General features: G+C 42.5%; 1 protein-coding gene across 1 annotated transcript; it reads right to left on the reverse strand.

Moving 5' to 3' along the window:
- Positions 1-6,976: 6,976 nt before the first annotated feature.
- Positions 6,977-27,543, reverse strand: UBASH3A (ubiquitin associated and SH3 domain containing A). The gene is made up of 14 exons (XM_013109266.5): positions 27,335-27,543; positions 24,407-24,460; positions 22,549-22,735; positions 20,459-20,657; positions 18,914-19,083; positions 17,837-18,045; positions 16,813-16,939; positions 14,783-14,891; positions 13,298-13,420; positions 12,520-12,612; positions 11,211-11,355; positions 8,905-9,011; positions 8,298-8,404; positions 6,977-7,394 (listed from the first exon to the last, which is right to left on the reverse strand). The coding sequence occupies exons 1-14, from the start codon at positions 27,445-27,447 to the stop codon at positions 7,257-7,259; spliced, it is 1,881 nt and encodes a 626-aa protein (XP_012964720.1). The 5' UTR covers positions 27,448-27,543; the 3' UTR covers positions 6,977-7,256.
- Positions 27,544-27,564: the final 21 nt, after the last annotated feature.

Consider the following 27,564-nt stretch of genomic DNA (forward strand, 5'->3'; position numbering starts at 1 on the left):
CCTCTCACCCATCTGTCTCTTCACTTTTCAGTAATGAAGACTATTTTAAATAGCATCAGAATAGTCCTATTTGAAACCTCTTCCTGAATTAAAAAAAAAAAAGGCTGAATGCAAGGATATGACATTGAACTTAAGGTTTTGAAGTTTTCCCTTCAGCTTTTGGTCCTTAGATTACCATTGCAGTGTCTGAACAACTTTCTCCAAAGGTGGCACAAGGGTTCTTTAAAAAAATTAGGCCATTTTAACCCATGCCTCTAATGTTGGTTTAGATGCCCAAATTTTGCCTTTAAATCAATGGCAAGTTAGCCAATGAGAGTTTTAGGTTAAAAGTCAGTAATGCTCTCACAAATCCAAAGCTGTTTATGAAAAAAATGGTGCTTAGAATATCTGTGCTCCACATATCTTAGAAAAAAACATCAGAAAACCCTTTTGTATTTGCCTTTCAAAGCTACATCTTCCGTAGAGATGGGACTCTTTCCTCAGTGAGCAAAGGGTGGTCAAGATAGTTCATTGCAACTAAAGGAGACACCTGGGGTTCTCAAGTTCTTGCTAAATCCATGCATACCTACTTCCACCCAAAAGTGCAAATATTTTAAAACAGCACAGAGAGATGTCTATTTTACATTTACAAATGATAAGGGGAAAAGGACCTGTTTGAGCTGTTGCATTTTTCTTCTTTCATCCACATCATCCTCAGGGAATTTAAGCCATTTTCCAGAGCGCTATGCATGCAAGTTGTAGGAAACATCCTTGTTGCCTAATTTTATGAATCCTTTCTTTCTTTATGTTTGTGAGGCTGCAGGAGGAAAACCTTGCACTATATAGCTCTTTTCTCTCTTAAAAAGCCTTCACATGCAGTGGAACCCAAGTGCACATCTTTCCTCTTTTCTAGGAGGTCTTTTTTTTTCCCTTCCATTTTGAAGGCAAATATTTTTGTTTATTTATTTATTTATTTATTAATTGGCTGTGTACTTTCCAAACATGTTCAGCCTGGAGACTTTTACCAAATGAGAAATCATGTCAGAAATCAAACGTTAGGGATCTTTCTTATAAGCCCCCTTTTAAGTATTGAAAGGCTGCAACAACTTCCCTACGTATACATCCCAAAAGGCCCCGTACTCTTGAAAGGGTGTTTGGAAACCTGCCTTGTTCAGAGAGTAGGCTCAGCAAGGAGTTTATCTGTAACATGTTACCCTAAGAGATGGAGAAGGACATGGCTAGTCTCTGTAAAGGAATGCAGTGCACACATTGCTCTTATATTCACCAAGGTGCTCTTGTATTCACTAAGCGCAGCCCAGTGCTTTGCAGGTAACAGCTAAGGGTCACAAAGTTGTAGCCACGTTAGCACACTGCTGTGCCTGAGCTAATTAACACCATTATTAACTAAGGTCAAAAATATCAGCGTTGTTCTAAGCTGACAATGCCTCTCCATGTGTGGCATGGATATAAAGATCTCTGCATGAATCACTGCTGAGCCATGAGAGCAAGTGAAGACTGAAACTACAGCAAGGAAGGAGGTGTTTTGCATTTCAGCACAGATGACTGCAGAGTCTAAAATTTTATTGTGTATATAAACCGGGAAGCAAAGCTGTAAAAGAGATTTGCAGGCCCATTCCTTATTCTCCCATCCGGCATACACAGTGTGGCTCCATTCATGAAGGAGAGCAATTGCTTGCAATTCATTTGCCAGCCCACACAATCACAGAGATTTTCACTGGCAGAGGTGTTTCCACAAATGACTCTTCAGAGGTTTCTAAAATAACAGCTACTCTCATATGCTGAACAGTTTCTGCACCATCCTCAAGTAACGTAGTGTACCAAATGATGTTCAGCTGAACACCACAGCTTAGAGTAAATTGACAACTTCTGGCACAAGTTCCGTGGGACTGTAAAACCCCATTTCTTAAATACATCCAGCTTCCTATTTTTTGTAAAGACTGATGCTTGGGCAAGCTTATTATGAACAAGTTAGTACTTGATAATCATTTATATTGCATGTAGTTTCCATCCTGCATATTCTTTATTCAGCTTTCAAGCCCACCAGTGGCAAGAGAAACCTGACAGAACAGCTGGGAAATGACATCTTAGCATCAAACAAATTTAGGTTCAAATGAGCTTTGAAAGACAGAAATAAGGTCCTTGTATTTTAAATGTGTTCTGTCAAAACCAAATTAGTGAATTTGCATAAACAGATTTGCAGCAGAAATCCCTGCTGTGAATTAGAAAACATACGTATGTTGGTAGCATCTCTATTTGCTTTTCCCCTCCAGTGGTATTTGAACACCAAAGTGCTACAGATTTAAGCCTGTATTTTCCAAACATCTAATTACACAAGTATAGTTCCATTAAGGAGGCACCTTCAGGAGGGTTGGGCTGGATGTTTTCAGCATCATGCTCTTGTTTTTATTCTCTGTGTCCTTAGAGGTAGGAGATTCTGTGTCCCAAGTTTCCCCAACAAAAGGAAAGCAAAGGAAGCTCGGGAAGATGCCATCTGGAGGTTTTGCACAGTTTTTCTCTGAAGGAGTAGGCAGAGGCCATGTCTGCACAGGTACACAGCACTACTGACTTCATGTTACGAGAGATTGCTAAGCACCAGGGTGTTATGATCTATTCATAGCTTTTAAGAGTCTTTTCAATTTGTCATCTGCACTGTTCTGCTCCTGCTTAGCTGGGGACACAGATTTGAGAGTCAATGTTTAAAAGCAGACCAGCCAACCTCTGTTGAATGCAGACAATGATATTGATGGTTGATCCCCCTTCGGTCAAAACAGAGGCTTAAGTAAAGGGTCAGAATATTGAAAACAGATTGGCAGCATCACAAGCAGATATGAGAACATCTGTTTCAGCAGACATGGCCTTACAGATGGGTTACTAGTTTGTAGTGTCCTAATTGCAGAAATGGATGAGAACAAGGGAATGGAAAATTTTTGCTGCCACAAGAAGCCGAAGCCACTTTTAAACGTAGCAGGTTGCTGGGAATTCGCTTTCCAAATAGACTCTGTGGGAGCCTGGGATTAGGCAGAGGAGGCTGCAAGACCCACTGGGAGGGTAAGGTGCAAGAAGTGGGGGAAACAGCAAAAGCTGTGAATCCAAGACTAATCACAAAGTTTCTCAAGCTTCACAGAGAAATTGTTTCGGCATTGTGATTATAGACAGGAAAATTGCTGAATGGTCCTAAACATGGTGTAAAAACCAAAAGGCTGGAGTGCTCTCTATATCCTTCATAAGAAGTATCAGATTTCCCCAAAAAGCTGGACTGTAAAATGCAATGATTCACTAACTCCTTCCTATGCACCACAGTACAATCTTCTGCTTGTTCAAATATTTCATGCTGTTCTCAAATTCAAAGAAGCGTGAACATTTTAATTTTTAATCATCCATTAAAGAAAGCGCTATAGATTAAGACCCCATCAAGCAATTACCTCTGTTCTGAGCCAGCAGATTCACACATTTGCCTTGTACTATTGTTAATGCTGGCACAAGGCTTTGGAAAAATCAGGAGCAAAACAGTTACAGATTTGTTTTTTCTCTGGCTTTTCAGAAGAACTGGACTCAAGTGTCTCTTCATGTTGTTCTGCTTAAAAGTAGCCACAAACTTGCTAGATGACAAATTTCTGTGTTATTGTCCTATCAAGGAGTATGGGAGGAGTGACAAACTGAGTGTTAAAAATCGGAAAATATGTCCCCCACATCCTTCAATCACACCTGAAGATGCTATTAGGCAAGTAAGTTTGAGGTTTTGTTTTCCCACAAGGTGTCACCATAGATTAACTTCACTACAGGTCTTTATCAAAAGAATTTACATTTTCAGTTTTTAAGACATAAGTGAAACGTTCAAATTCTCTAAGTAGTACTAAGAGTATCTATTAAAGTACATAACTTCGTAATGAAATAGAACCAACTAAAGAAAATTACACTGGAGTAAAATAATACCTAATTTTGAAGCTGCATACATGTCAAAAAAAAAAAAAAAAAAAAAAAAAAAAGGAATTTCCCATTTCTTTTGCTTACTTCAAAAATAACTTCCAAGCTTCCAAGGACATTTTCTTCATTTTACCTGTGTTCAGCAATTTAATTCATATTATGTACACATCCCATCAGGAATTCTCTCTCCCTGCTAAGTTTTTGCAACTAAGAATCCTCATATGTTAAAGGTATAATTTCAGCTCTGATCCTACTGAGATACAATTTTAATTGCTTGCTATTTCTGTTCAGCTAATTTGGATGGTAGAAACTGAGAAGTTTTCACAAGTTAAAGAGTATTTTTTGACAAAGTATTTCTCCTCACCTGCTCAGCACTGCAGTGTGTGCATTGGAAACCACCGCAAGGGAAATATTTAAGTACCCAAACCCTCTTTCCCACATACACTGAGGTTTAATTCATTGCATTCACTGGAGTTGAATTCATTGGAATTGAATTCATTGGAATTGAAAATTCATTGGAGTGCATGTCTAGTGGGAAAAAAAAATAACAAAAACATTGTGGGATTTTGGTTTAAGTGTCTTAGCAATCTTCTTAGCAAGTCTGTTTAGTTTGCAAAGGGTAGTGGTGGTGCTCTGGGGGCCTTTTGATTGCATACCAGGACTGGGTAAGGTGGTTGAATCCTTCCTCTTTATCCCCACCTGTAAGAAAGGTCCTGTCAAGCAGCCTTCACATGCTTATTTTGGATAGGAGCTTAATATCAAGAAGACTAGAGTGCGATGATAAACTAGCTTTCAGGAACAATATTTCTGCAGGTGGGTAGGAGTAAAAACACAAAGTGATGTGCTTGCTTGTGATGCTGTACACAGTGGCTGCAGAGTGGGAAAGCTGTTCAAAGCAACGAGAAGACACTGGTTTTGCAGGTCACTGATCACAACAGAACCACACTGGAAATGCATCTGATGCTCTTGGATGAAGGGAGAGGTGTTCTGTGTTTTATTTTATCATTTTGAAGGAAGACACAGATTCTTAACGAGAATGTCATCTGCAGTTCAGTTGAGGATTAATGTCTGAGGTATTACACAAAAATAATAAAAAAAAAGCTTATTTCTAAGAAGAAAGGGAAAGTTCCTCATGCCATTGTGTACCCAGCAAGCAGGCACATCGTGTCCAAGCAGGGTGCAGCTCTCACCCACCTCTCTGATCTGCTGTTCCTGGCTCTGTCCCTGGGTGGGCAGCATGCCATCATGCCCTGCTCTCACCAGGTGTCATTTCAGCAGCAAGGCTTCTCCCTTGCCATGTGAACTGAGAGCTCCGCTGTCAGTCCTGCCTGTCCCTATCCTCACCCGGGCTCTTATTTGGCTCTGACCAGCAATGGTGGCCAGGCCACCAAGTGCAAGGCCTCTCCCCTTACACAATGCACAGGCACTTGTCCCACGGGAGAAGAAAGACACTGCCTGTGATCTACTTGCATTTCTTCTTCCGCAGGGAGGAGGGATTGTCCCTGGGTTAGAGCAGCTGGAAAGGCCAAAAGCAAACAGGTTTAAGCCTGAGATACAGGATACAGTCCTTCAGTTATCTCTTTGCGGACAAAAGGGAACTTGTCAGAGGTGAGGGATGACAGTAGCATGAACTATAAAACGTGCAGCCGCTCCCATCTGTTCAAACAGAGCCAAGTCCCCACCCAGAGGCTGTATTTCTAGCAAAAGCTTGACCCAGAAACCTACACTAATGCCCTCACACACCTGGTGCCACATGTGCCCCAGTCAGAGTTCCAGGACCCATCCCTCATGTTGGGGCTTCAGTCTGTGGCAGTAGCTCTGGTCTTGCACCTCCTCCAGTGGCATTTGTCCTATGACTTGCAACCATTTGGTGAAATCAGAGCAAGTCACACCAAAAGCAGCAATTAGTTACAGAGAGGAAGGCCCCAAGGGAGCACTGCAAGGTGGGAGCAGATGCCTCAGTTGAAATAGAGCTGGAAGCTCCAGGGAGCAACATGCCCAGGGCCAGGTCCTTGCTCCATGCCACCCCCACTCCCCTGTCATACCCCCTGCTGTTAGAAAAGCAGGAGTCCAAGCTTCCTTGCCAGATCTGGGAAGTGAAAACAGAACATTTCAGGTGCAGGACTGAGACAGGAGATAAAGGTGCTTGTTAGACACCCCACAGCCTACATGCTGGGTGGGCTTTGCTGCATGCTCTCAGGCTAAAGGCACACAGGCAAAGAGGTGTCAAGAAGGTGCAGGGAGAAAAAGAATGATAATGAGGCTGTTTTTTTTGGGTCACGCTAAGAGAGAAAGTGAAACCTCCATTTTTCTCCTCCCTTTGAAAGAAACATTTGTGCTTTCCCAGAGGTAGTTACCCAAAACGATCATTTAGAAAGGAAACCTGACTCTGTGGCAAGACGTGTTCCTGTTTGTGCATAAATTTTTGGGGCTACACTACCTTAAGCAAACTAACATCCAAGAGAAGAGCTACAGAGACCTGTCAGACGACCGGTTTGGCAGCTGTGTCACCATTTATATAATTTGGCACAGAACAGCACAAAGCAAAGCTCTTGTCCTGCAAGTGCCATCTCAGGAAGCGTTCAGAAATTAGAGTTGCTCACGTCAAGGTTTTGTCACCAGTACAGTGATGCAGGGCATCCTTCTTTGCCCCAGCAACGATAAAGCAATCAGTTCAGTTTTCTCCACAGGAAATCTTGTAGTCCCTTTTGCAGTATGGATCACTGTGGAATCACTGAGTAGGGGAGCTGTTGTGGAAGAAAATGAACCTCCTTTGTAGCAGAGGTAAATAAATTGTCACTATGGTATGTCTCCTCCTTCTGTGCTCTTGCAGAACTGGAGGAGTCAACAGGAAACCAAGTGGCTTTAGGTAGAGATGATCTCTTCGGGTAGGTGATGGCTTTTATTTGGTCCCAATTTCTCTGCTTGTCTGAAAATATCCAAATAACAAAAGCAATTCTGACTGGCTGTGTTTTGGTCTCAGAAAATGCAACAATGTCTACTTTAGTGCCTTTACCAATAGATTTTATAACCAGGTAGTTCTGTATGTGTCAAATGTTGCACATGGTACCTTCAAAAAAGGCTAAAAAGTAATTTCATCACCACCAGAAGAATCACTGCTCTCTTGTATGCCAGTTCTGTGGTTCCTTTTCTCAGTCACAGAAGCAAAAGCAAAATTTCGGCACCAAACTCGGAAATGTTTTCTGTGCTTTGACTACTTAGAGAGGGCAATTTCCACCCATTGTAACTTTTCTGGATGAACTGACGGACTGTGCTGAACCAGAAGCTGTCTCCACCTCATTTTTGACAGCTGCTACGACAGAGCTGGCTTTCTAGTCTTCCACGATACCATTTCTCCAGTTGAATGCTGCATTTGCTCCATGAGTTAATGTCTTCACTGGAGGGTTAACCATCTGCCATTTGTTCCCCTCTTTGAGCTCTTCACAGAAACACATGCCCAGTGAAGGGATCTAGGAAGGAAGGACACAAGCAGGAGTTACCGGCATGGCCATTGCTTTGGCACGAAGGAGTCATCGTAGCAGAACAGAAGAGCAGATCCTGAGACCATTCTGGGAACAGAGAATGGGACATTTTGCTGCTTCTGAAGCACACTGAAAACAGATTGGAGGCCTGTGGTGCAATAGCTGAGCCTGTGTCATCACCCTGCACTCATGCTTGGATTTGAAGATCAAGATGTGTTTACTCCTTATGCTTTGACAGCGGGTGGTAAAAATATATCTAACAACTGAATTCTCCTGTTGGTATTACCAAGGCAGATGGTAAAGAAAATGGGGGTGAAAAAATCTGCCACTGGTGCTAATGCACAAATAAAACAAACAAAAAACCTCTGCGACAAAGTCTCAAGTGCAGGCCTCACTTGTGAAGCTAGCAGAAAACCCTCCTCCACTTCATTCTGTAGCTGAGCACTTAAGCTGTGAACTTGCAGTGACCCAAAAAACATACTGCTTAGAGTGAGTCACTGAATATAGCTGCAGTTCACACTCACAACACCACAGGGAGAAGAAAGACTCTTAGCTTTGCTTCCATATCAAGGAGACTTGTGCCAGAGGGAGAAGTTTCCACATGTGCCTCTCATGTGGAGGTGTTACCTGGCACTGACTTCCCATGGGAGTTGGATGAAAATCTCCTCCGAAGAGTTAGCCTCTAGGTACATGCTGTTCAACAGGACAAAGTGCTTCTCTTATCCATCAGTGCTATGCTAAAACTCCATGAGATTCCCTTTGTACTGAGCAAGCTAGTGTTACTGGTATTGGCATGCAGTTATACACATGCCTCGCTGCTTAAGAAATCTCCGTATTAAAAGCACAGCAACACAAAGAGAAAGCTTCAAGCTGAATGAAAAGGCTTCTTACCTTTCGGACCACCTGGGCAAAGTCGCTGCTGTCCTTGGCAGGGAGCCCTATGAGAGGCCGGGTGAAAGATGCCAAGGAGGAGCCATGGCCCACGATGAGGATGACACCTGGTACACCACAGTAAGCAAAGAGAAGCAGTAAGGGGGTTGCAGCAAGCACTGTCAGGTTGCCATGCTGATGCTATAAGGTTGTTTAGGGGCTGTTTGGCTTTGCAGACATCTTTGACAATGTGGCAGGGTGAATTGTGCTGCTCAGAAAAAGTCAAACTTGTTGTAGACCTGCCAGCTAGTGAGAAAACACATTTCTTAACAGCTCTCCAGAAAAAATAGGTTATCTTATGCTGAGCTGCAACCTGATGTAGAATGACCATGCAAAGTACAAACTCTTGCAATTTAGCAGTCTTCTGTTTAATTTTGCCTTTTTTTTTCCCTATCCCATAAATTGAATATATTTTGATTTAGTATAGATGAGGCCAAGAACTACAAGTCTGCCTTGAACTCTGTGCAATACAAACTACCCATGATAAATGTGTTTCTGTTGGCAAATCTCTGCCTGTTCCTGGTATTGAAAGTGTCTAATAGAATATACAAAGATCTGAAACCTTTACCTTTGTTGGGGCAAGCAGTGACGATCTGTTTTATAGCTGCAGAACTTCTGCTTACATAGTCTTCATAACTTTCTGATGGTACCAGAGAAGAGAGTGGTATGTTGCTTCTGACAATAAAATCACAAATGTATGTTACTCTAGATGAATACTTGGGCACTGTTAGCACTATTGAATGAGTATACCAGAGAAGAAAGACTTTGTTAAAAGAATCTTGGATAATCCACTGACTTAGCTGGCATGCTGATATCTCAGCTTGCATTAGCTTCCCCCACAATAACTTACATTAAATCTTATGACTACACTTTGTAGTGCATAAAGCACCAGATGCAGGGAAAACTGTGCTTTAATTAAACCTGTAGTTTACAGTGAATGCTGTTAAAAATTTAATTCCTAAGAAAAGCTTGTGCTGTGAGCAGTTCTGTTGGTAATGACCACTGTTCTTGTGTGGCTGCAGGCACATGGAGTGTTCCAGCTCCAGCCATCCTGACCGGGTTCAAACCAAGATGCTGATGACATGAATGCTTTCAAGAGATAGTCCCTCAGTATTAACCTCCTTAGTAAGCAAATCAAATCAAATCAAATTCAGCAATGGAAAAGGCATGCCAATATCAGCTGGACAAATGCATAGGAAAGGCTCTCACTGCTAGATTTAAAAAACCAGTATGTTTCCAAGGATGTAAACCAAAATGCACCATGTCTAAGCAAAACACCATGTTAGAAACCTGATAAACACCATGTATCCTGCCCAGACACATAACAAGGCTTCTCAGCAGCTTCCATGACCCCAGCTGTGTCTGTCCTTGGGAGGTAGGGGAATAGTTTGTGGTGCCCTGATGCTTTGTGTCCATTGGTGCCAAGGGTAGGCAGCTGGGAAGGCCAAAGTCCTGGTGGTGAGAGGCCCTGCTGGCCTCCCAGGGTGTTAATTTCTTTCTACAAACAACCGCCCCACCAATTTGATAGTCTCTTTATTCAGTGAACAGGCAGGAGTGAGATTAGATTAACACATTGTCGTAGGGCTTGGTATCGTAGTGTACTTTTACAGGTGAGTCCTCAGTACATTCCGTCAGCACGAACTGCAGAACTAGAAAATAAGTGGTAAAACCAGGTGGCAGGCTCCTACTATATTGTTAATCATAACTAATATTAATTCTGGCCAGGTTAAGTCCACTGACAGGGAACAGCCTGGGACTGGACCCAACTGATTGCTGTCCCTTGCAGTGGGTGAGTATGGTAAAGCCACCCCCCGAAACCCAAGGATTTTGCACCCTGCACGTGACAGGAAGAAAGCAGAATAATGTGTGCAATTTTACAGCTCATCTGCTCTGTTTTTGCCTGGACCCGAGTGAGCTGCAAGGGGGCTGAAAGCTGCAGTTAGCGCTGCTTCAGAGCTTTCCTCTGCACTTTCTACTGCTCTACAGTTGCACCCTTTCCTCTGTGGAAGTTTGAGGCAAATTATTCTGTATTGAAATAAACAGGGAAAACAGTCTGTTGGTGGTAAAACACACCAGCATGTACAATGACCCAAGAAAATGAAGAATTTTATTCCATTATGCAATTTCAAATGAAGATTCTCGCTTAATTGCAAGACATACATTAAGAGCCTAGAAGTTTCCTTTCTTATACTTGTGAGAAACCCCAGACACAAAATTTTATTAGCTGAGCAATTTCCTGGAGCGGGCTGTGTGCTGCACGTACGGAGCAGCCTGAGTGAGAGCAGGGCGAGGAGCTGGGCTGAACTGGAGGCTGATCATTTCCTGCTCCACTGTGGTTTGTGAGCACTCAGAGGTGGCATCACCCCCCTCCCCGAGCTGTGGGGGCCCCCCCAGAAATCCTTTCTGAGCAGTGTTTCTCTTTGAGCAAGTCAAAACATAACACCCCCTTCCCCAACAGAATGGGGCATGAACACTCCTTGTAGTGAAGTGCTGTTATCCTGCCTGCCCCCAAAACCGGGTGGACAGCTGGCTTGTGTTGGAGTCACCTCTCTCAACCCCATGGCAGAATTAAAGGCGACATCAGAGCAGGGCTGATCCCATACACAAGCATCAGATGTGTGCCTGTGAGCCTGCTCGCTATATGTTTGCACGTGCTACCTGCCTGTGTGACTCCACATTGGAACAGCGAAGTTGACTCTTGCCACAAGACCCCAAACAGCATATCTTTCTTTGAGAACAGATCACGCAGGCTTGAAATTGATCAGCATGACCCATTTTTTGCAACATTCATAACGGTTTACAATATATGAAGAGATGAGGAGGTACCTCAGGAGAAAAAGAACCAGGTTTATCAGCTAGACACTGAGCAATTACCTGTAACTTGTATCTATTTTGTAGGAGGCCTCTGTCAGTTCTGTTAGAGTCATGAAGTTGGGAATTGCTTTGTTTGCTTCCCACTTGGTCCATTCAAATAGTCCTGGTTCCACTCTGATTTTGACTTTTTGGTCTAATTTAAGCCCTGAAAAAAAAAAGGAAGTGTTCCTTAAAAAGAGAAAGGTACACACAAAGTGTTACATTTGGGCAGCACATTCTGCCTTGTTTGCTGTAATATTTTCATTACTAAAATGAATTACTTATTGTTGAACAAAAGAGATCGTGTTGTTCAAGTGAAGTCAACATATTCTTGTCTGACAGATGCTAAGGCACCAAAAATTCTTACACTGTTGTTATTCCTGGAGCTCTATTGTAAGGATCTCCAAGGTACAGAAGAGAACAGAAGAAAAGATCTCAAAAATGCTGCAATCTGAATAAACTTTATAAAGGATTTTTAAAACCTTTTTTATATAGCATTTTGCTCAGTGACCCTCTTTGCAGCAATAAATCATCCTACAGTGTCAAAAATTGAATTCTCATGTAAAAAGATGCATTCCTTTATTCATCATTCTCAAGAGAGGCTACTAAGTGGCATGAGTTCTCAGAAGAAATGCACACTCTTACTAATACTGACGTATAGATGATAACCTGTGAACCTTTAACAGACCTATTGGAGGGGAGAGGTGAGGAAAAGGGAAAAGAAGAGAAGCAGAGGGGATGGGAGAGGAGGAAGGACAGAGGTTGTAAAATATGAAGTATCATAGAATCATAGAATCATTTAGGTTGGAAAAGACCTCTAAGATGATCAAGTCCAACCATTAACCTAGCACTGCCAAGCCTACACTAAACCATGTCCCTAAATAAGTAAAATAATTTGGCTCGAAAAGGCAAACTTTTTGAGGAGAATGCCATGTTCCCTGATTCAAACAGGTATCCTTCAGAGCACTGGGAACATTTCTGTTTTGGCTCAGGAAGTTTCCTGAAAGAGCTGCCAGTAGTAATTTGATTTGTGGCTCCTAGTGCTGACTTCAACCTGTTGTGAAATGCCTCCATTTCAAGTGACATCAGTTTAAAGAGAGAGGGTTAGAGTTAATAGGATAGAGCTCTTCAGATCATACACCCAGCAGCAGATTTACTGCTGCCTATATTACCAGCCAGACAAAAACACCTTGTCTTCCCTGATTAAATACGACAATAAATAAACACAGAGTTGTACATCTTCTTAGTTGCTCATCTCAGAGACTTCAAAGAAGTTTGACAAAGACTTTCTTACAGTGGTGAACGCACGTGATCAGTTTTTCTGCCTTACCTTGAAGCACAAGATGGGCTGTCTGCACACAGCGGAGGGCAGGTGACGAGTAGACATAGCTGACTGCCACCTCCTGGTCCAGCAGAGCTTCCCCTGGTGGGAACAGCAATGTGAGGTGCTCTTTTACAAATCGTCATAGATGAGAAACTGCTGCAAAATGTTTTCTGCCAAAAAACTGCTGGGACCAAGCATTGGAAGGGAAATTACAGCAGATGCACTCCAAACACGCAAGTAGCAGTTAGGTATTTGGCGGTCTCCTTATGTCTGAACCATCAGAGATAAGCACTTGCACCAGATTTCTATGTCAAAGTCAGGCATGCAAGCTCAGGGAGCAGAAACAACTTTGGTGAGTGAATCGAGTCAGACTAACCCATATCACCCATCAGGCAGTTATCTGTGATGAGGTGGCCACAATCTGCTGACCATGAAGCTGCGTCCTCCAGCCAGCCCCTTCACTTAGTGACAACTGAGTAAGGCGTTAGTCCCTTGCAGACTTGAAGCAGGACACAGCTAGTACTGCAGTTTCTTTCTTTTGAATTTATTTGCCAGTAACTAGCAGTCTGAATCTCCAAGATGAGCAACCAGCCTTGTTCTCTATTTTACTATTCAACAAGATCCTGCAGTGGTCGCCCATCAAGAAGACAGCAAAACTGAAGATGTTACCAAAAAGAGTGCTGCTAGGAAGTATTTCTGCGACAGAGCCAATGTGAGCTTTGGCAGATGATAAAAGCCTGCTTCCCAAAACCTTACATTTACTTTAAGATATTATCCACCTTACCTATAAGTCTTGACTGGAAAATACCACAGCAAGATAAAGGAGGATCTTGCTCAAAATGCTTCATGCTGTCTTTCCGTTTTGGTAGGGTGGGAGGAAAGTTGAGGTCTGCTCTGTAGTATTTTCCTGAAACGAGGTGGAACATTTTGCTGTGGTATGAGGGAGGCAGCAGTCATACATACAGTCTGCATTTCGTTGTAATGGCTCCATTTCTTTTGAATTCTCAGCCCAGAGTTACACCTCTGCTGGCAAATAGAACAGGCCAGGGGCCCTTCTCTGGCCACAAGGGCAAATGATGCAGCAGGGCACCTGCATGAAGAGCTAATCTCCTTTCCCTCTGCCTCCAACACCCACACTGAACACTGAGGATAGGTCCTGGTCTGTGCTCTCTCCAAAACTTGCCGAGAAACTGGGGGTGAGGGGGAGCTGCCATCAACCAAGACCATGCCGAGGAGAGAGCTAATAGCTAAGTGGCGTGGGGAGATCATGGGTCAGGGCCTGAATAATGGATCAGTTCAGCAGTATGGACATAGTGCCTCACTTATGAAAACCCGCAGTGACTACCATTACCTTCAAGAGAACATGTTTTAAGGTCACAACACTGACTTGGGAAATCACCTGTACTAACAAAAGAGCACCTCTTATGCAAGCTCTGAAGGAGATAAAGAAGGGGGTAGAGAAAAAAGAGGACAAAAAGTCATGAGAATTTGGCCTTGTGGGACTCAAATGAAATAAAAAGCCCCTATCAATATTCTTTTGCCATTGCCAAAAACATTTCCATTGAAGAAAAATGAAACTAATGAATTGATTATGAAGCTGGAAGGTACCGGCCTCATTATCTAGTATGAATTTCACACATATAAGAGATCTCCAGCATAACGAAGGAGACTGTCAACACAAAGCTTCCTTTTGAACACCCCCTCCTTCTTGTTCCCCTTCTTCCTCCCAATACACACTTCCCTACTCTAGTTTTGCTGTCTCCACCACAAATATTTTTTTGACAGAGACAGACAGAGAGCCAGGAAATTCAACGTTTCATTTAGTTCCGTGTTGATGTGTCGTTTCCACCATGGTTTGCTCTTGCTTTTCCTCTGCAAGTCTGGCTAGGGATGTGCTGTATCAACAGATCATTGACACTGAGTCAAGCACAGAAATGTGAAGGGACCTGATAAACACCACCTGGGTCAGTTGAGTAACTAGTGGTAGAGGTTTCATGTTCTGTGCATCTCCCACTGAGACATATGAATAGTACCACTATTATTTTTTTTTTTGGCCTGTGGTGTTTATCCAACATAAACTTGAAAGGCAGTAGGACATTATGAAGTACTGGTTACTTGCAGGTCAAAGCTGTGTTGTGCCTGACTGTATAATGTTAGTCACTCTTTTGTGTCAGCATTTACATCTACACCTAGGAGACAGAATTTTTTTTACCCATTGCTATGTAAATTTGGTTCAGATTTGCTAAGATCCTCCCATTATCTTACTCACCATCTGCAGTTAAGCACTGTTGAAGCCAAGATTTCCCAAAGACCTGATCAACTCTTTCCCCGTGGCGCATCACCAACACACCTCTTCGCAGAGTAGCATTCTGAGAAAGCTGTATAAAAATTGTTTTCCATTACAACATTAAATATATAACCTGCATGAAAAGTTTGGGTTCCTGGATGCTGCACAACAGAGCAAGGAACAGCAGTGCTGTCCCAAGATGTTTAAAACAAGCACAGGAAAGGGAAAGAAAGAAATTGATAAAACATATTTTTTATGAAAATAGTAACCCTGACTGGCTCTCTGTTGAAGGCAAATGAAGAATATCCCTGATCTTCATGTTAGGTTTTAATTCTGTTTACACTAGTGAAAGGTAGTGCTGCTAAATCTTTTAATTCCAGTGTGGTAAGGGGTTATAATTCTAGTTTATATTGTGTAGTTGGTATAAACAAAAGAGAGAAATTAGCTAAGTGGTTTAAGTGTTTCTTTTCCTACTGAAAATACTAGTTTCACACTTTTCTGATGGTGTGTGGTCAAGTTAGCAGTGAACCCAGATCTCCTGTAAGGCCACGTTTTTCCTCAGTCCGCATGGAACTACAATTACATTCTAAATGTTTTGGGGTTAGTTTACAATGAACATAGATAGAGATGAAAAGATAAAGAGGAACTGCTCAAAGGCTTAAAATCCTTTTCAACAGCAACCCCTCGCAGCATTACTGCTGCAACGCTGAGGTTAGCGATGTGTATCTTCATTAGCATTGAAGGGAATTCTTATGAAGTGGTACGAGATATATGTATTTTACTAAACACTACTGCATTTCTGCCATACAGCACTAATCAACCGCCATGAGGTCAGAGTTTAAAACTAAGGTTTTGTGGTCTTGCTTTTCTGTTTGGGGGGAGCTCAGAGGCTGGGGAAGCTCCTAGACTGAAGACGTGCACATCTGCAAAAAGTGTTCCTCAGGCCAAGCTGTGCCTCTGCCACAGATCTGAGATAGATAAGGGGGCCAAGAGCACTCGAGAGCTGGTGAGAGGATGTGACTCTTGCAGAAGTGTCTGTCTTACAGCTGTATGCACAGTTGTCCTGTGGGGCCCCAGGATGGAAGTTCCCTCAGGGTGCTCTCAAGTTTCTCTGACATTAATACAAAGGAACCCGGGCTTATCCCCCAGCATGGGGAGAAGACTCTCTGCAGGACCAGCAAGACCAAAGGGGTCTCTGCAGCATGTCAGGAAAGATCTGAGATGTAAAATACAGTTTTGACCACCTTGACAGTCAGAGCTAATAAGGCAGTATAGGAGCAAACATGCTGTAGGGAAAAGCCAGAGTTCCTCTCTATTTTACTCTTCCTACTAGGAGCTCTTTGGGAAACCTAGGAAAAATTGATAAATTGGCTTTGAAACTCGACAAAAATGTAATCCCAGTGGTGCTAACCTGTCCAAGTAGCCGTTGTTTCTACAGGTCTGTGCAGTTATTTGCATTAGCTATGTACCTAAAACATTAAAGAAGATGAAACATTTACATGTGCTAAGATCCATGAGTACATAACCCCCCAACGTGTCATATGTAGAATTTGGGCATAAAAGTAACAATGAACAACGACCCTGATACTGCTCTAGCTACTCTGCTATGAAACCATTTGAAAGATAGGGGAAGATTTGCCTGCACCTTACTTGTCAGTCTTGTCACCATACCTCTGCACAGCCTGTGCTGTGCATCTGTGCACAGAGAATTTGTGTGCTGGGCTATTATGACAGCAACAGAGTTTTATGAAAGAAGGCAAGGGTAATACCACATTGTATATACTACAAAATGTATATGAGACATTATAATGTGCAGTGTGAGTGTATGCATATTTAATTTCATATTTAATTTTAAATATGCAATGTTATATATATATATATATTACAACATGATATGAAAATATTAAGGAGAACCAGGAAGAAACTATTAAATTTTATAAATGGTTTTACTTAGTAGCATATCTGCACAACTATGTGGGAAAGATAAGAAATAAAAAAAAAAAAACAACTACCTGAAGTGAAAGAATATTGGTTACACTCCTTGATGTAACAGGATTATGGACTTCTCCATTCAGCTTTACATTAGGTTCATTTGCTGATTGGGTCACAAATTTTGAACCTGGTATGAAAGCATATTCTCTGCAAAAAAAGCAAAAGCAACACACGCAAATACACACAAACAAACATATGGGTGTACACACAAAAAAAAAAGAAGGGATTTTTAAGTCACAATTTTGTCCACAGGTGTGACAGCCACAATGCATATTCCACTCAATATTTTTCGCAGACATGCATTCTAGTTTACCACTTTGCTCTTGAGTTATGGTCTGTCTGGTAGAAATGAGGCTAAAATAATATGAAGTGATGGCATGTATTGGGTGTAACCCTTCTAAGCGTGAGCTTCAAGCAGGAAACACTACCTGTTCGCCTCCTCTCTGCCTCTGAGAGCTCAGCAAGGACCGCACCTACACCTCCTGCTCCGAAAAGCTGTCTCTAATCTACAAGTAGCATCAGCCACGCTGTCAGCTGCAGAGCAAAGTGCAGGAAGCCAGGCAGATGCCTGCTGATACAGGTTGAATTGACAAGGCAAGGGTGGGCGCGTGGTGGTAGAGTAACATTCGCGTGGTTTCATTTCAAGTTAGCTTTGCAACCTCTTGAAAAGATGTGAAAGAAAAAAAGAAAAAAGAAAAAAAAAAAAAAAGAAAAGAAAGCTGGAAGCCATGCTGAAGGCCCAGTCTACTCTAAAGAATGTGGACTTTTAAAAATCGTCAGGATGTTCAGGTTATTCGAGAGCAGAGAGAGGCCATCCTTTGAGCAGATGGACTCTGGGTTTCCATGGGTGCATGTCCTCTCCCTTTCCACTCAGAAATCTCATCTTCCCAACCAGACCCTGAGGACCCCCTCTGCCCTCCACATCCCACCCCACCTCCAGCTCTCTCCTGGCAGCCCACAGCTGGCAGCAAGGAGGAGAACCAGTTGCATAAAGCAAGAAGCACCCACGAAGCCCCAGCGCCTGTGGAGAGGATTGTGACCAACCTGTGCTTAACCCACGTGTCTGACTCATTGGCTCTCTCTGTGTAGTTTTCGGGAAGAAAACCCCTGCAGCCAGTCCGGTGCGAGGTCCCAATGACCCAGCCTTCGCTGACATCAGACTGCTGTGTTGGATCAACGTAGATGAAGTCCCCGGCGTTCATCATGAGCTCGTCGATGTTCTGGGGCTTGTACTGGAAGAGGGCCCTCAGTGTCTGGGGAAGGGCAGAGCTTGGTCAGGCTGGTGCTGGCTGTTGCAGGGGTGGCAGCAAATGGGGGACATGTGCTCAACCCTGCACTGGACACTGCCACCACCACCATTTCCTGTGTTGCAGCTTGCTCTTTCATGGCAATTCAGCAGATACATAACGATGCATACGAAGTGCATGTGAAAATAGGCACTTGGTATTCATAAAATTGCTTTTCCTGTAACTAGTACAAATTTATTTGAAAGCAAACATAACAAAATCTTTATCATCTATTTTGGGGATTATTTGCAGCTCTCCTGAGTGTGACCAAAACCCAATATGAGACTTGAAATAAAACGAAACACTGATCTGATTGAAAAATACCAACGGTTTATCATTCCGTAGTTTAAATTTGGAAATGAAAACCAGAAAAATATTGACTATTTTTAACTGGGAGTCTGTTAAGCTGAAGATCACCAAGGACAACTGTGCCCTGCTCACTGGTGCATCATGGTTCAACAACCAAGAAAATTAATTCTGCCGAATAAAATTTTACTGCAGAGCTGTGATCTGACAAGTCCTAGCAAATGTTCAAAGGTCATCACTTCCAGTATTTTGTTTTCTCCTAGCTAATTGTAAGATGAGTTCTTCTGATGGAGTTTGGAATTAGATCTTTTTGACACGCAGGTTAAGCAGGTAACCATAAACTTATCTCCTACAGACTCAAGAGCACAGTTTTTGAGCCCAAAGAGGTACTTGAAACAACCATGCATTTTGAAGGACTGTACTGTGCATGTACTGACTTCTTCATGGAAAAAAGAAAAAAAAAGCAAAATAAGTGTAGGAAATATTCTAATCACAGACTCAGAAAATTAAATGAATCTGATGACAGTACCTGGTAATGCACAAAACGCATGTCTCTTGAATAGAGAGCTGCTACCCACTGGCAGGTCTCCCCTGGGTTAATGCATTTGGCTAGTTGCTCCAAAGTCTTCTGGTGGTGAGGACAGAACTTGTGAGCCAAGGTAAGGTGGAGCTGCTTTAGGCAGGGCTTCACATGGCAATCTAGGAATAAAGCAATCAGCTTCACATCACAACATAGAAGTGAAGGTCATTTAAAGCTCTTCCTCTTGTTTTATCCTACATGCTTTGCATGATACAAGAAATATCTTAGTGATTAGTAGTAGAGTGGACCATTGTTTTACTGAATCATTGCTTTGTTGCATGTCATGGCTTTAATAATACCAAAATAAATCAGAAATCTGGACTGGATTTGCCCCTTAGCTTCAGCTGTGAGAAAAAAAGAAAAGCAAAACAAAACAATAAATGTTTGATTTCCTTTCCCAGTCTAAGATATATCAAACTCTCTTCTCTCAGACCTAGTTATTCTGGGGCAGCAACCCTTCAGTCTCCACTGAAGATGCAGTTTCTCGGTGTTGTTTGGAAAATATCTACAGTGCTCATTGCACCAGTGTCTGGAAGTATGTGCCTGCTCCTAGGGCTTTACCTCTTTTCTTTAGGTCTCCCTTCTTTAGTTAGTGCTGCAGGCCTGATTTTAAATATATTTTTCTATTTCCTTATTTAATTTGTTACCTTGACAACTGCTAGCGTACAAGGCACTTCACCCACTGGTGATATGAGTGTAAAATACTTGTTTGCCCTTGCTGTGCTTCGGATGAAAAAAAACGGGGGTGCGGGAGATCCCCAGCTGGCACATAACCACTGAAAGGAGATGGGTGACTCAGTTTCAGGAGGAGAAGGACGTATGCGAGCACTAGGGAAAACCCAGGCCTGCCAGGCTGCATTTCTTTGCTTTTTCATTTCTGCCTTCCTTCTCAGCCTGACCACAGAGAGCTGAACATCCCCAAGATGGTCTGCTGTCTTCCCAAGGCTGCATGTGAGATGGAGAAGTAAGCATAATTAGGATTTGGCTTGTTTCCTCCAGACACATTTTTTCTCTTTTTCTTCTGTCCCCTCGCAATCATGACACTGGTCGGTGGTGAAGAAAAGGTGGGTATTGGAGGTCTGGAGATAGGGAGGATTAAATCCCTGCTTGTCTTGGACATCCCGATCAATGGCCTCTCCAGTTACACAGCCAAACACTTCAGCGTGTAGATCAAGAAAATAAAGGTAAACCAAAACAAAACCATGTAAAACCTTTGACTAGATTTCTTAAAGAAGAAGAAATTTATAAAAGCTTTTAGTATTTTTCTTTTTTCTTGCTCATTGAGTTCAGCTAAAACGAAACCTTCTAGTGCAAAGCATTGTATCTTCAGAGTCTACAACAATCTCCCCATGCCAAGTTATTTTTGAATCTGTAGGAGGAAACTTGCAGTAAAACATCTGCTAGGCTGCTGCGGAGACACAGGAGTTGGTTTCAGTGTCATGTCTAAGCATTTGTGTGACGAGCCACCCATTTTCCCTCCGATGTTGATCCTACCTGCCAGGGCTGAAGCCTCTGAAGAGAAGGCCACAGCAATCTCTTTGAGGATATTTGCGTGGCTGTCGCTGATAAAGAAACCAAGGTAGCTGGTGGATGAATGTAGTGATAGGGAAATAGTTTGTGGAAATTTTTGTGAAAAGTTGTTGACGATTTGCCTTAAGATGTCGTACAGTAACTCCACTTTCTGGTCTTCGCACTGAAAGAAAACAGAAGAGGAACATCCTTCACCCACCAGACCAACAGCTGCTCTGGTAGACTGTCTCGTACAGTAACACCAGAAAACAGGATAGGCATTATTTCCTGAGAAAGACAACACACTTACAAACTTGCCTGAAATTCCTGGTATTAAAATCGTTAATATCAGGCAGCTTGGGCAGCACAGTAACCTGGTGCTATAATAGGAGATGATCTTTTACCTTTACTTATATCTAGCCAGGGTAGAAAAGGGCCAAAAGATTTTACCAGCTGACATGTGCACTAACCAATCTGAAATGAGGCAAGAAACATGATTTCCCTTTTCAATTCTAAGAAGGAATTTGTATTACTACAGGAATTTGTATTACTACTGGAATTTGTATTACTACTATTACTGCACTTTGTATCCTACAGTCCTTAGCTGGAATCACTCTGGTTAAAACTTTAATATCTCAGATGCTGAGCAACATACACGGGAAAGTTAATAGGGAATCTTTGTAATTATGATCTTTAATGCTCTAATCACAGCAAATTAAAGGATTGTACAAAGCCACACTTCCACAAAAAGTGGCAATCAAGCAATTTAAGAAGTGGATAGAGGTGAGGCTCGGGTGAGGTGAGGAGGGGTGCACTGAGGGGGCACCTGCAGGCTGGGTTATGGGGGAAAGGGGTGGGTGGGAGCCTGCACCCAGGGCAAGTGCTGTGCTCCTCCGAGGCTGACAAGTCCATGCGATGCAAGAGACATGGGGCATTGGGAAACAGGAGGGGCAGGGCTGGGAGGAGGAGGTGGGAGCCAGGTCAATGGGTCTCGCTTTCTACATGTGAAGCAGCCAGGCCAGCTCTTGCTGACAGCTGAGGAACAGAGAATAGCACTGGAGGGTGCATTTATCCCTAGAAATATGCTACCTGAAACAAGGCTGAGGTACACGAGGTGAGGGATACATTTCAATCATATCTTCCAGGGCCAGGCCTTTAAACTGGACAGCTTTCATAAGCATGGCATTCGTTATCAATTAATGGATTTTGTTGTGCATAATTGTGATTAATGGCCTCAGAATACTATGCAATTTAATATTTTTCAACAAAATACTTTTGTTTTTACTGTCTGTGCTTAGCAGCCTGGTTTAGTATGAAAATATAATTAACATGCTGATTTTGTGCAGCTGCTCTATCTCATCTCTTTTTCAGTGCATCTCGGATGCAGCTGATGTTCATGTTCAGCATCAACAACATGCAAAAACTGGATTCCAGGTAGCTCCAGAGTTTGTCCAGACCAGCGACTCCTTGCTGGTCATTGCTGATACTGGCACATTCACTCCCAGAGGTGAAGCAGCCTTGCTGAGATGTTTGCTGAAGGGTTACTCAGCATTCAGAAGACCATGCAGGAGGACAGGAGCATCCAGAAGCAGAAAATAACCAACCAGAAGTCCAGGTCAGGAGCCTAGTTTCCATGTAAAATTATTGAGAAAATGATTTAATTGCACTGCCAGACTATACTCCAGCTCCCCTTGCTCCTTCTGACCCTGTTCATTCTGCTTCTCTCTTTTTCACAAGCTTCAACAGCTATTTCACAAGCTATGGCCTACTGGCTGGGGCTCACTGGGGAGGCAGGAGTTTTCCTGAGATTGCCTAATATCAAAGTTGTCTACATCCAGTGATAACACTGTCCCTGCTGCACAGTTGTCTGAACACAGCTACCCTAGGCAGGAAGGTTTAACATCACAGATCGTGGGATCACAGGAGCACAGCATAGATTGAGGCTGGCAGGGAGCTCTGGAGGCCCCCCTGCTCCAAGCCCTGCCCAAGCAGGGCCAGCCAGAGCAGGCTGCCCAGGGCCAAGCCCAGGCTTTTGAAGATCTCCAAGAAGGAGATGCACATTTTTCATGCCTTACCGTGAAGAAGTCGCAGAGAGTGATGTGAGGGAAAATCTCATGTGCTCTGTTCTTCCCGCACTGGCGTTTGCTCTCCTTCCAAAACTCCTGCAGGCGGTTATAGAAGCAGCCGGTGGGACACAAGTAAAGAGCGTACTCCTGAGGGATTGGGTCATCCAGAGAGGGATCATTGCAGTGAGAGTGCAACCTGAAATTAAAAGCATGTCACACAGTGTAAGCATATGCACTGCTTACTTTTCCTTCCTTGGTTGAAGATGTCCATAGTAGAAACTAGAAAAAGGAAATACAAAGTTGGTACTTTCTGACAAATGAAAAGCTAAAATGAAAGCTTCTTATAACATTCCTCTCGTATACTAACCAATGGAGCTGAAAAGGCCTTTACTGTTTTTTTTCAGCTTTTTTTTTTTTTTTTTTTTTTTTTTTTTGTGTGTGTGTGTGTGTGTACCCTGTTTTTATTAAGTGCCTTCAATTCTTTTAGTGTGTGAAAGCAAAAAGAAGAAAATATATATATATTTAGGTCTTTAGGATTATTTCTCCCCCTTTTTCACAATTGGAAACAGAGGACTGGAAGAGGGAAAAGAGGCAGTGGGTAGAAAGATGACACAATGAAAAATATTCAAAGATTAAAAAAATACTCAAAAAGATCTGTCATATTGGTTCAGTCCTAATAACAGCAAACAAGACAAATCAGAAAATGCATAGGCAAAGATCAGAGGTTTGTATCCCAGGTGATGATATACCCCACCTTGTTCTGCACATGCTCTATGTTTAGCTTCACAGCTTTGGGACTGGGGGTGATTTTCAGAAAGCCTGGTGGCATCCTTGACAAAACTTTGGGAAGAACATATTACTCTCAAATGTTTTATCTAGCTTTCAAAAACAAAGCAATCAAACCAACCAAACAACCTAAAAACAAACAAACAAACAAAAAACACCTCCCCCCAAAAAGGAAGACAAAACCCAGGAAAGATTAGCTTGTATTTGAGAATGGATTAAAACAAAAAAGTGAATTATCAACATTCTGATAACAGAGTGACCACTCGCTGGGAGTCTTGGTACAGACAAATAAAAAAACTTGAAGGGGGGTTGTCAAGGCTAACAAGTGATTTTGGCTCTAACGACACCTCCCTCTGGCCATCAGCCTTTCAGCTTATTTTGTAATTACACTTTCTCAAGGGAAGAATATGGTCTGTTTGCCTTCAGTCATTGCCATTTAACCCCACGTTGGCACTACATGGCTTTGTAACTGCAGCCACTCTTTTACAGGTATTTTCCTTGTTTCCTTCCTCCTTTCCTTAGGGATGGAGAGGACAGGTCTTACCCTATGACCCCGTACCTGTTGCCCTAGGGTGCACACCAGGAGATCCCACAAGGGGTGAGTGCTGTGCCAGGATGGATATTTACCCTGGTGCATCACTGAGTGCCTTCCTGGGCATGCCCCAATGCATGCCCCCAGCCAAAGAGCCTGTGGTCCCTTTGCAATGAGCAGAACTTGGCAGCCAAGTCCAAAATTAAGCAGGAGGTTAAACTGAGGACAAGTGTCTGTCCAGAGCAGCAGGTCCCATGAAACATCACTGAGGGAAAAATAGCTGCTTGTGCCCAAGACTGCCCTGTGCTACCCAGCTCCTGATCTACCTCAGGCTTTCTGCAAAAAAACTTGCTTCCCAGAAGAAGCACAAATAAAATTATTTCTTTCTTTGCATGAATTAAAATGAAAAAACAAACAAAAAACGCCCACCTCATACGCAGGGTTTTTAACAGAGGCTAACTTTAAATTGAGTGACAGAATCAGCATGTGAACAAGTGTTTTTAGTCAGCTTTAATGTGAAAGCACACCTTAGAAATCACTGGCACTTACCATTTTGCAGCTTCTTCTATTGTCTTTTGACCAGTAGCAGCCAAGGCTTTTTGTCTAGAAGAAAACAAAACAGATTCATCAGAATAACAAAATACATTAAGCTTTGTTTCCTATGGCTTCCAGAAAATAAAGAAGAATGGACATGCAGTGGTCACTGGGTCTATTTTCCAGCACAGACAGGACCTGTAATGACTAGGTTACTCCTGGCAAATGTTAATGTTCTTGAAGCCCTCCAGACAGTCTGTTCCACTGCAAGTTTTTAATGCCTTGAAGAATGGTAACCTGTCCACACAATGCCCACAGGATGTATTCTGGAGATGTTTCCTCAGTAGTCCTACTCACTACGTGGATTTCCCTAGTGTTGGGTAAGCCACCCCTCCACATACTGTAAGAGCAGTGTTTGCTCTGCTCATGGGATAATCTTTTTGTTAATGATAAGCCCAGATTCAGATGTCAGGCTCAGGTCCACACATACAACTAAAGCAAAACATACTTACATTGGGGTTTGAAAATCTAGAGCGAGGACTTATGTAGTCCAGAAGAGAGCGAGATCTGAGCCAACAGCTCAATCTAAGATAAGGGACAATGTCTCAGTTTTCTCTCACTTATGCAACTGTCATTCTCTGGGATCAAATTTGATTTCCTTTTCTCCTTAGATCTTTCAAAATGACAGCTATGTTCTTCATATGAACACATTTTTGTGCCTAGTGGTAAGTTTCTGGAAGACAAAGGGTCCCCAGTGTTTAAGTGCACTTCTGCTACTCTTCTGACTCCCCTTTCTCCATCACATCAAACACAAACGTTTGGTGTTTTTGTTGTGCTCCACACATAGCCTTTCCTGCTCTGCTGGTGATGCCAGCCTTTGTCACCCACTTGCTACACCTCAGTGCAAGTGTTTTATCACTTCATGCCGTGCTGCTCCTTCCATTCAGAAACAAGCACTTTTGAAAGAGCTTGGCTTTGCAAACAGAGCTTGACTTCAGCTTTTCTTTACCATAAGGCCTGCACAATTATAAAAGTAATAAGACAAATGGTGACCTGAGACCACAGCCTGCCATGATGCTCAGCAACACCTTGCTCCCTCGTACTCCCCTCTGTGCCTATTCCTGCCTTGTATCCCATCACATGAGTTGGTTGTAAGTACTTTGCAGCAGGGTTTATTCAGCCTTCACTATAAGCAGAACATTATGTTGTAACTAAACATCCTGTGCTTTCAAGGTGAACAATTGAAAGATAATGCTTAAGATAAGTTCTGTATATTCCAAAGTCTTTCAGATAAACAGTAGGAATAAATCCTTGAAAATCTATATTAAAAATGGTATCTTTACAGGGACAATAAGCTGGCTCTTCCTTAAAGCAGAAAACTGCTGACATGGTTCAGTTCTGTCTAAGATGTCAATTTTTCTGATCTGAAGCTAGGCTTGATCTTCAAGTATTTTTTTTTTTGTTCTTTCTGAAAATGTTTCTTTTGCATGCGGCTACATTATGAAAGATTTCATAATATTTCCAACAAACCCTATTTTTCTCGGGCCAGGACATCACAAAAGAACAAATTTTAACTACTTTCATTTATGGTTGAATCCAGGAACTAAAGAGACAGCTAAAAGCTTTTATAAAATGCCATCCAAATTTTGAATGTCTTAAAGTCAGTAAAGACAAATTAAAAAAGAAACAAAGTGCTTTTGAACATTTTGTCAATTTATGTCGACTTGCATTGCACTTTGTCCACAGTTTCGTGATTCTTGAAAGCACAAAGCCATGTCAGTAATAGCAGAAAGTCTTTTGAAGAGGATTTGATTTTTTTTTTTATTTGAAGAATAAAAAAAAAAAAAAGAAAGAAAAAAAAAAGTGAAAACTAGCTATTACTTTGGGGTGACCGAACTTACTGTATCTGCTACAGAAATCATGAGCCAGATTTTCAGCTCCACAGCTAAAATTCCACTGGGATTTTAGGAACCCCAGGAATAAAGAACCCACAGCTTCCTTATAAGCTGTGCCATTGTGTCTAAAGATGATCGACTAGAAATTCAACACAGCACTTACATGTAGAGCCAGTTCCACTTCTTTAATTTTCAATTAAGAGCCAAAATGGAGGCTGCATAGATATTGGTCTTCTTTTTCAAATACTCGTATGAGGGTTCCTTTAACATTCAAATGAAAGGATTCATTTTCTGAACAGCTGGCATTGATAAGTCTGAGATACAACAACTGGCTGCAACCATGGTGTCCAGACTTGCCCTTCAGAACTTTGCAAATCCCTCATGAAACATCCCTGTCTGACCAGTGCCATGCCTGGAGGAGGACTGACCAATATCTTTCTTTTTCATTAACCTGGTTGTAAGTGCTGCCGCCAGTTTATCTCCCCTCTATAGAGCTGCCAAGGATAGTGCCTGACATTTTCCAGATAGGACATGCATTTGGAAAGAGATCCTGATTGACGACAGAAAGAAAAAGTGACACTTACGTGGCATCTTGCCATAAGAGCTTACTCTTTTAAAACAGTCTCCAGTGACACAACTCAGCAAGAGATTTTTGCCAGGCCTGAAGCAAACTTTGGGTAGAAGTTACATCCACATGTAGCTCCCTTGTAATGACAATGATATGTGGAAAAAATGAAAGGATATACCCCAGGAGTGAACTACAGATATCGACTTAATTCACTGCAAAGCCTCTCAACCTCAAGATGCGGAAGGGTGTGTGTCTTCTGATATGCGCAGTATTTTTAAAAATGGATCCAGAGAAGGCTGTTTTAGCAATAGGAAAAACACATGCTGCTCTACAAGGCATTCAAAGCCAGACAAGCCTGATCCCCATGTGGAGACATCACCCCCGAGAAGTGACAGGCTCTCTTGATGGAAAGCTGTCTGCTTTCAAGTTGTTAAGATAAACACCTTGTACTGCACAAAGGCAGCCGAAAGCAATACTCACGCGATGTGAGCTGGGAATCCTTTGGCCAGCAGAGACTCGAGGAGTACAGAGGGGCTTTTGCTCCTGTGCTTGTTGGCCACCTTTGCATACAGCTGCGTCTCGGCCACCGCCATCTCCGCTCTCCCTCTGACTGTGCTCGGTGCTGACAGATATTGGGAGGGGGGAGGAGGGAGCAAGAGAGGGAAGGAGCAAGAAAATGAGAGAGAGAGAGAGAGAAAGAGAAAGAGACA

The sequence above is a fragment of the Anas platyrhynchos genome, chromosome 1 (assembly GCF_047663525.1).
Source record: "Anas platyrhynchos isolate ZD024472 breed Pekin duck chromosome 1, IASCAAS_PekinDuck_T2T, whole genome shotgun sequence".
Classification (NCBI taxonomy): domain Eukaryota; kingdom Metazoa; phylum Chordata; class Aves; order Anseriformes; family Anatidae; genus Anas; species Anas platyrhynchos.

Bases quoted from the DNA above. Each gene is read 5' to 3' on its own strand.
- UBASH3A (XM_013109266.5), bottom strand. From the start codon at position 27,447: ATGGCGGTGGCCGAGACGCAGCTGTATGCAAAGGTGGCCAACAAGCAC. The intron at 16,940-17,836 runs GTTGGTCACAAT...CTTTTTTTGCAG, and splicing joins GACACGTGGGTTAAGCACAG to AGAATATGCTTTCATACCAG. The intron at 13,421-14,782 runs GTGAGTAAGATA...ACCTCGTTTCAG, and splicing joins ACAGTGCTTAACTGCAGATG to GAAAATACTACAGAGCAGAC.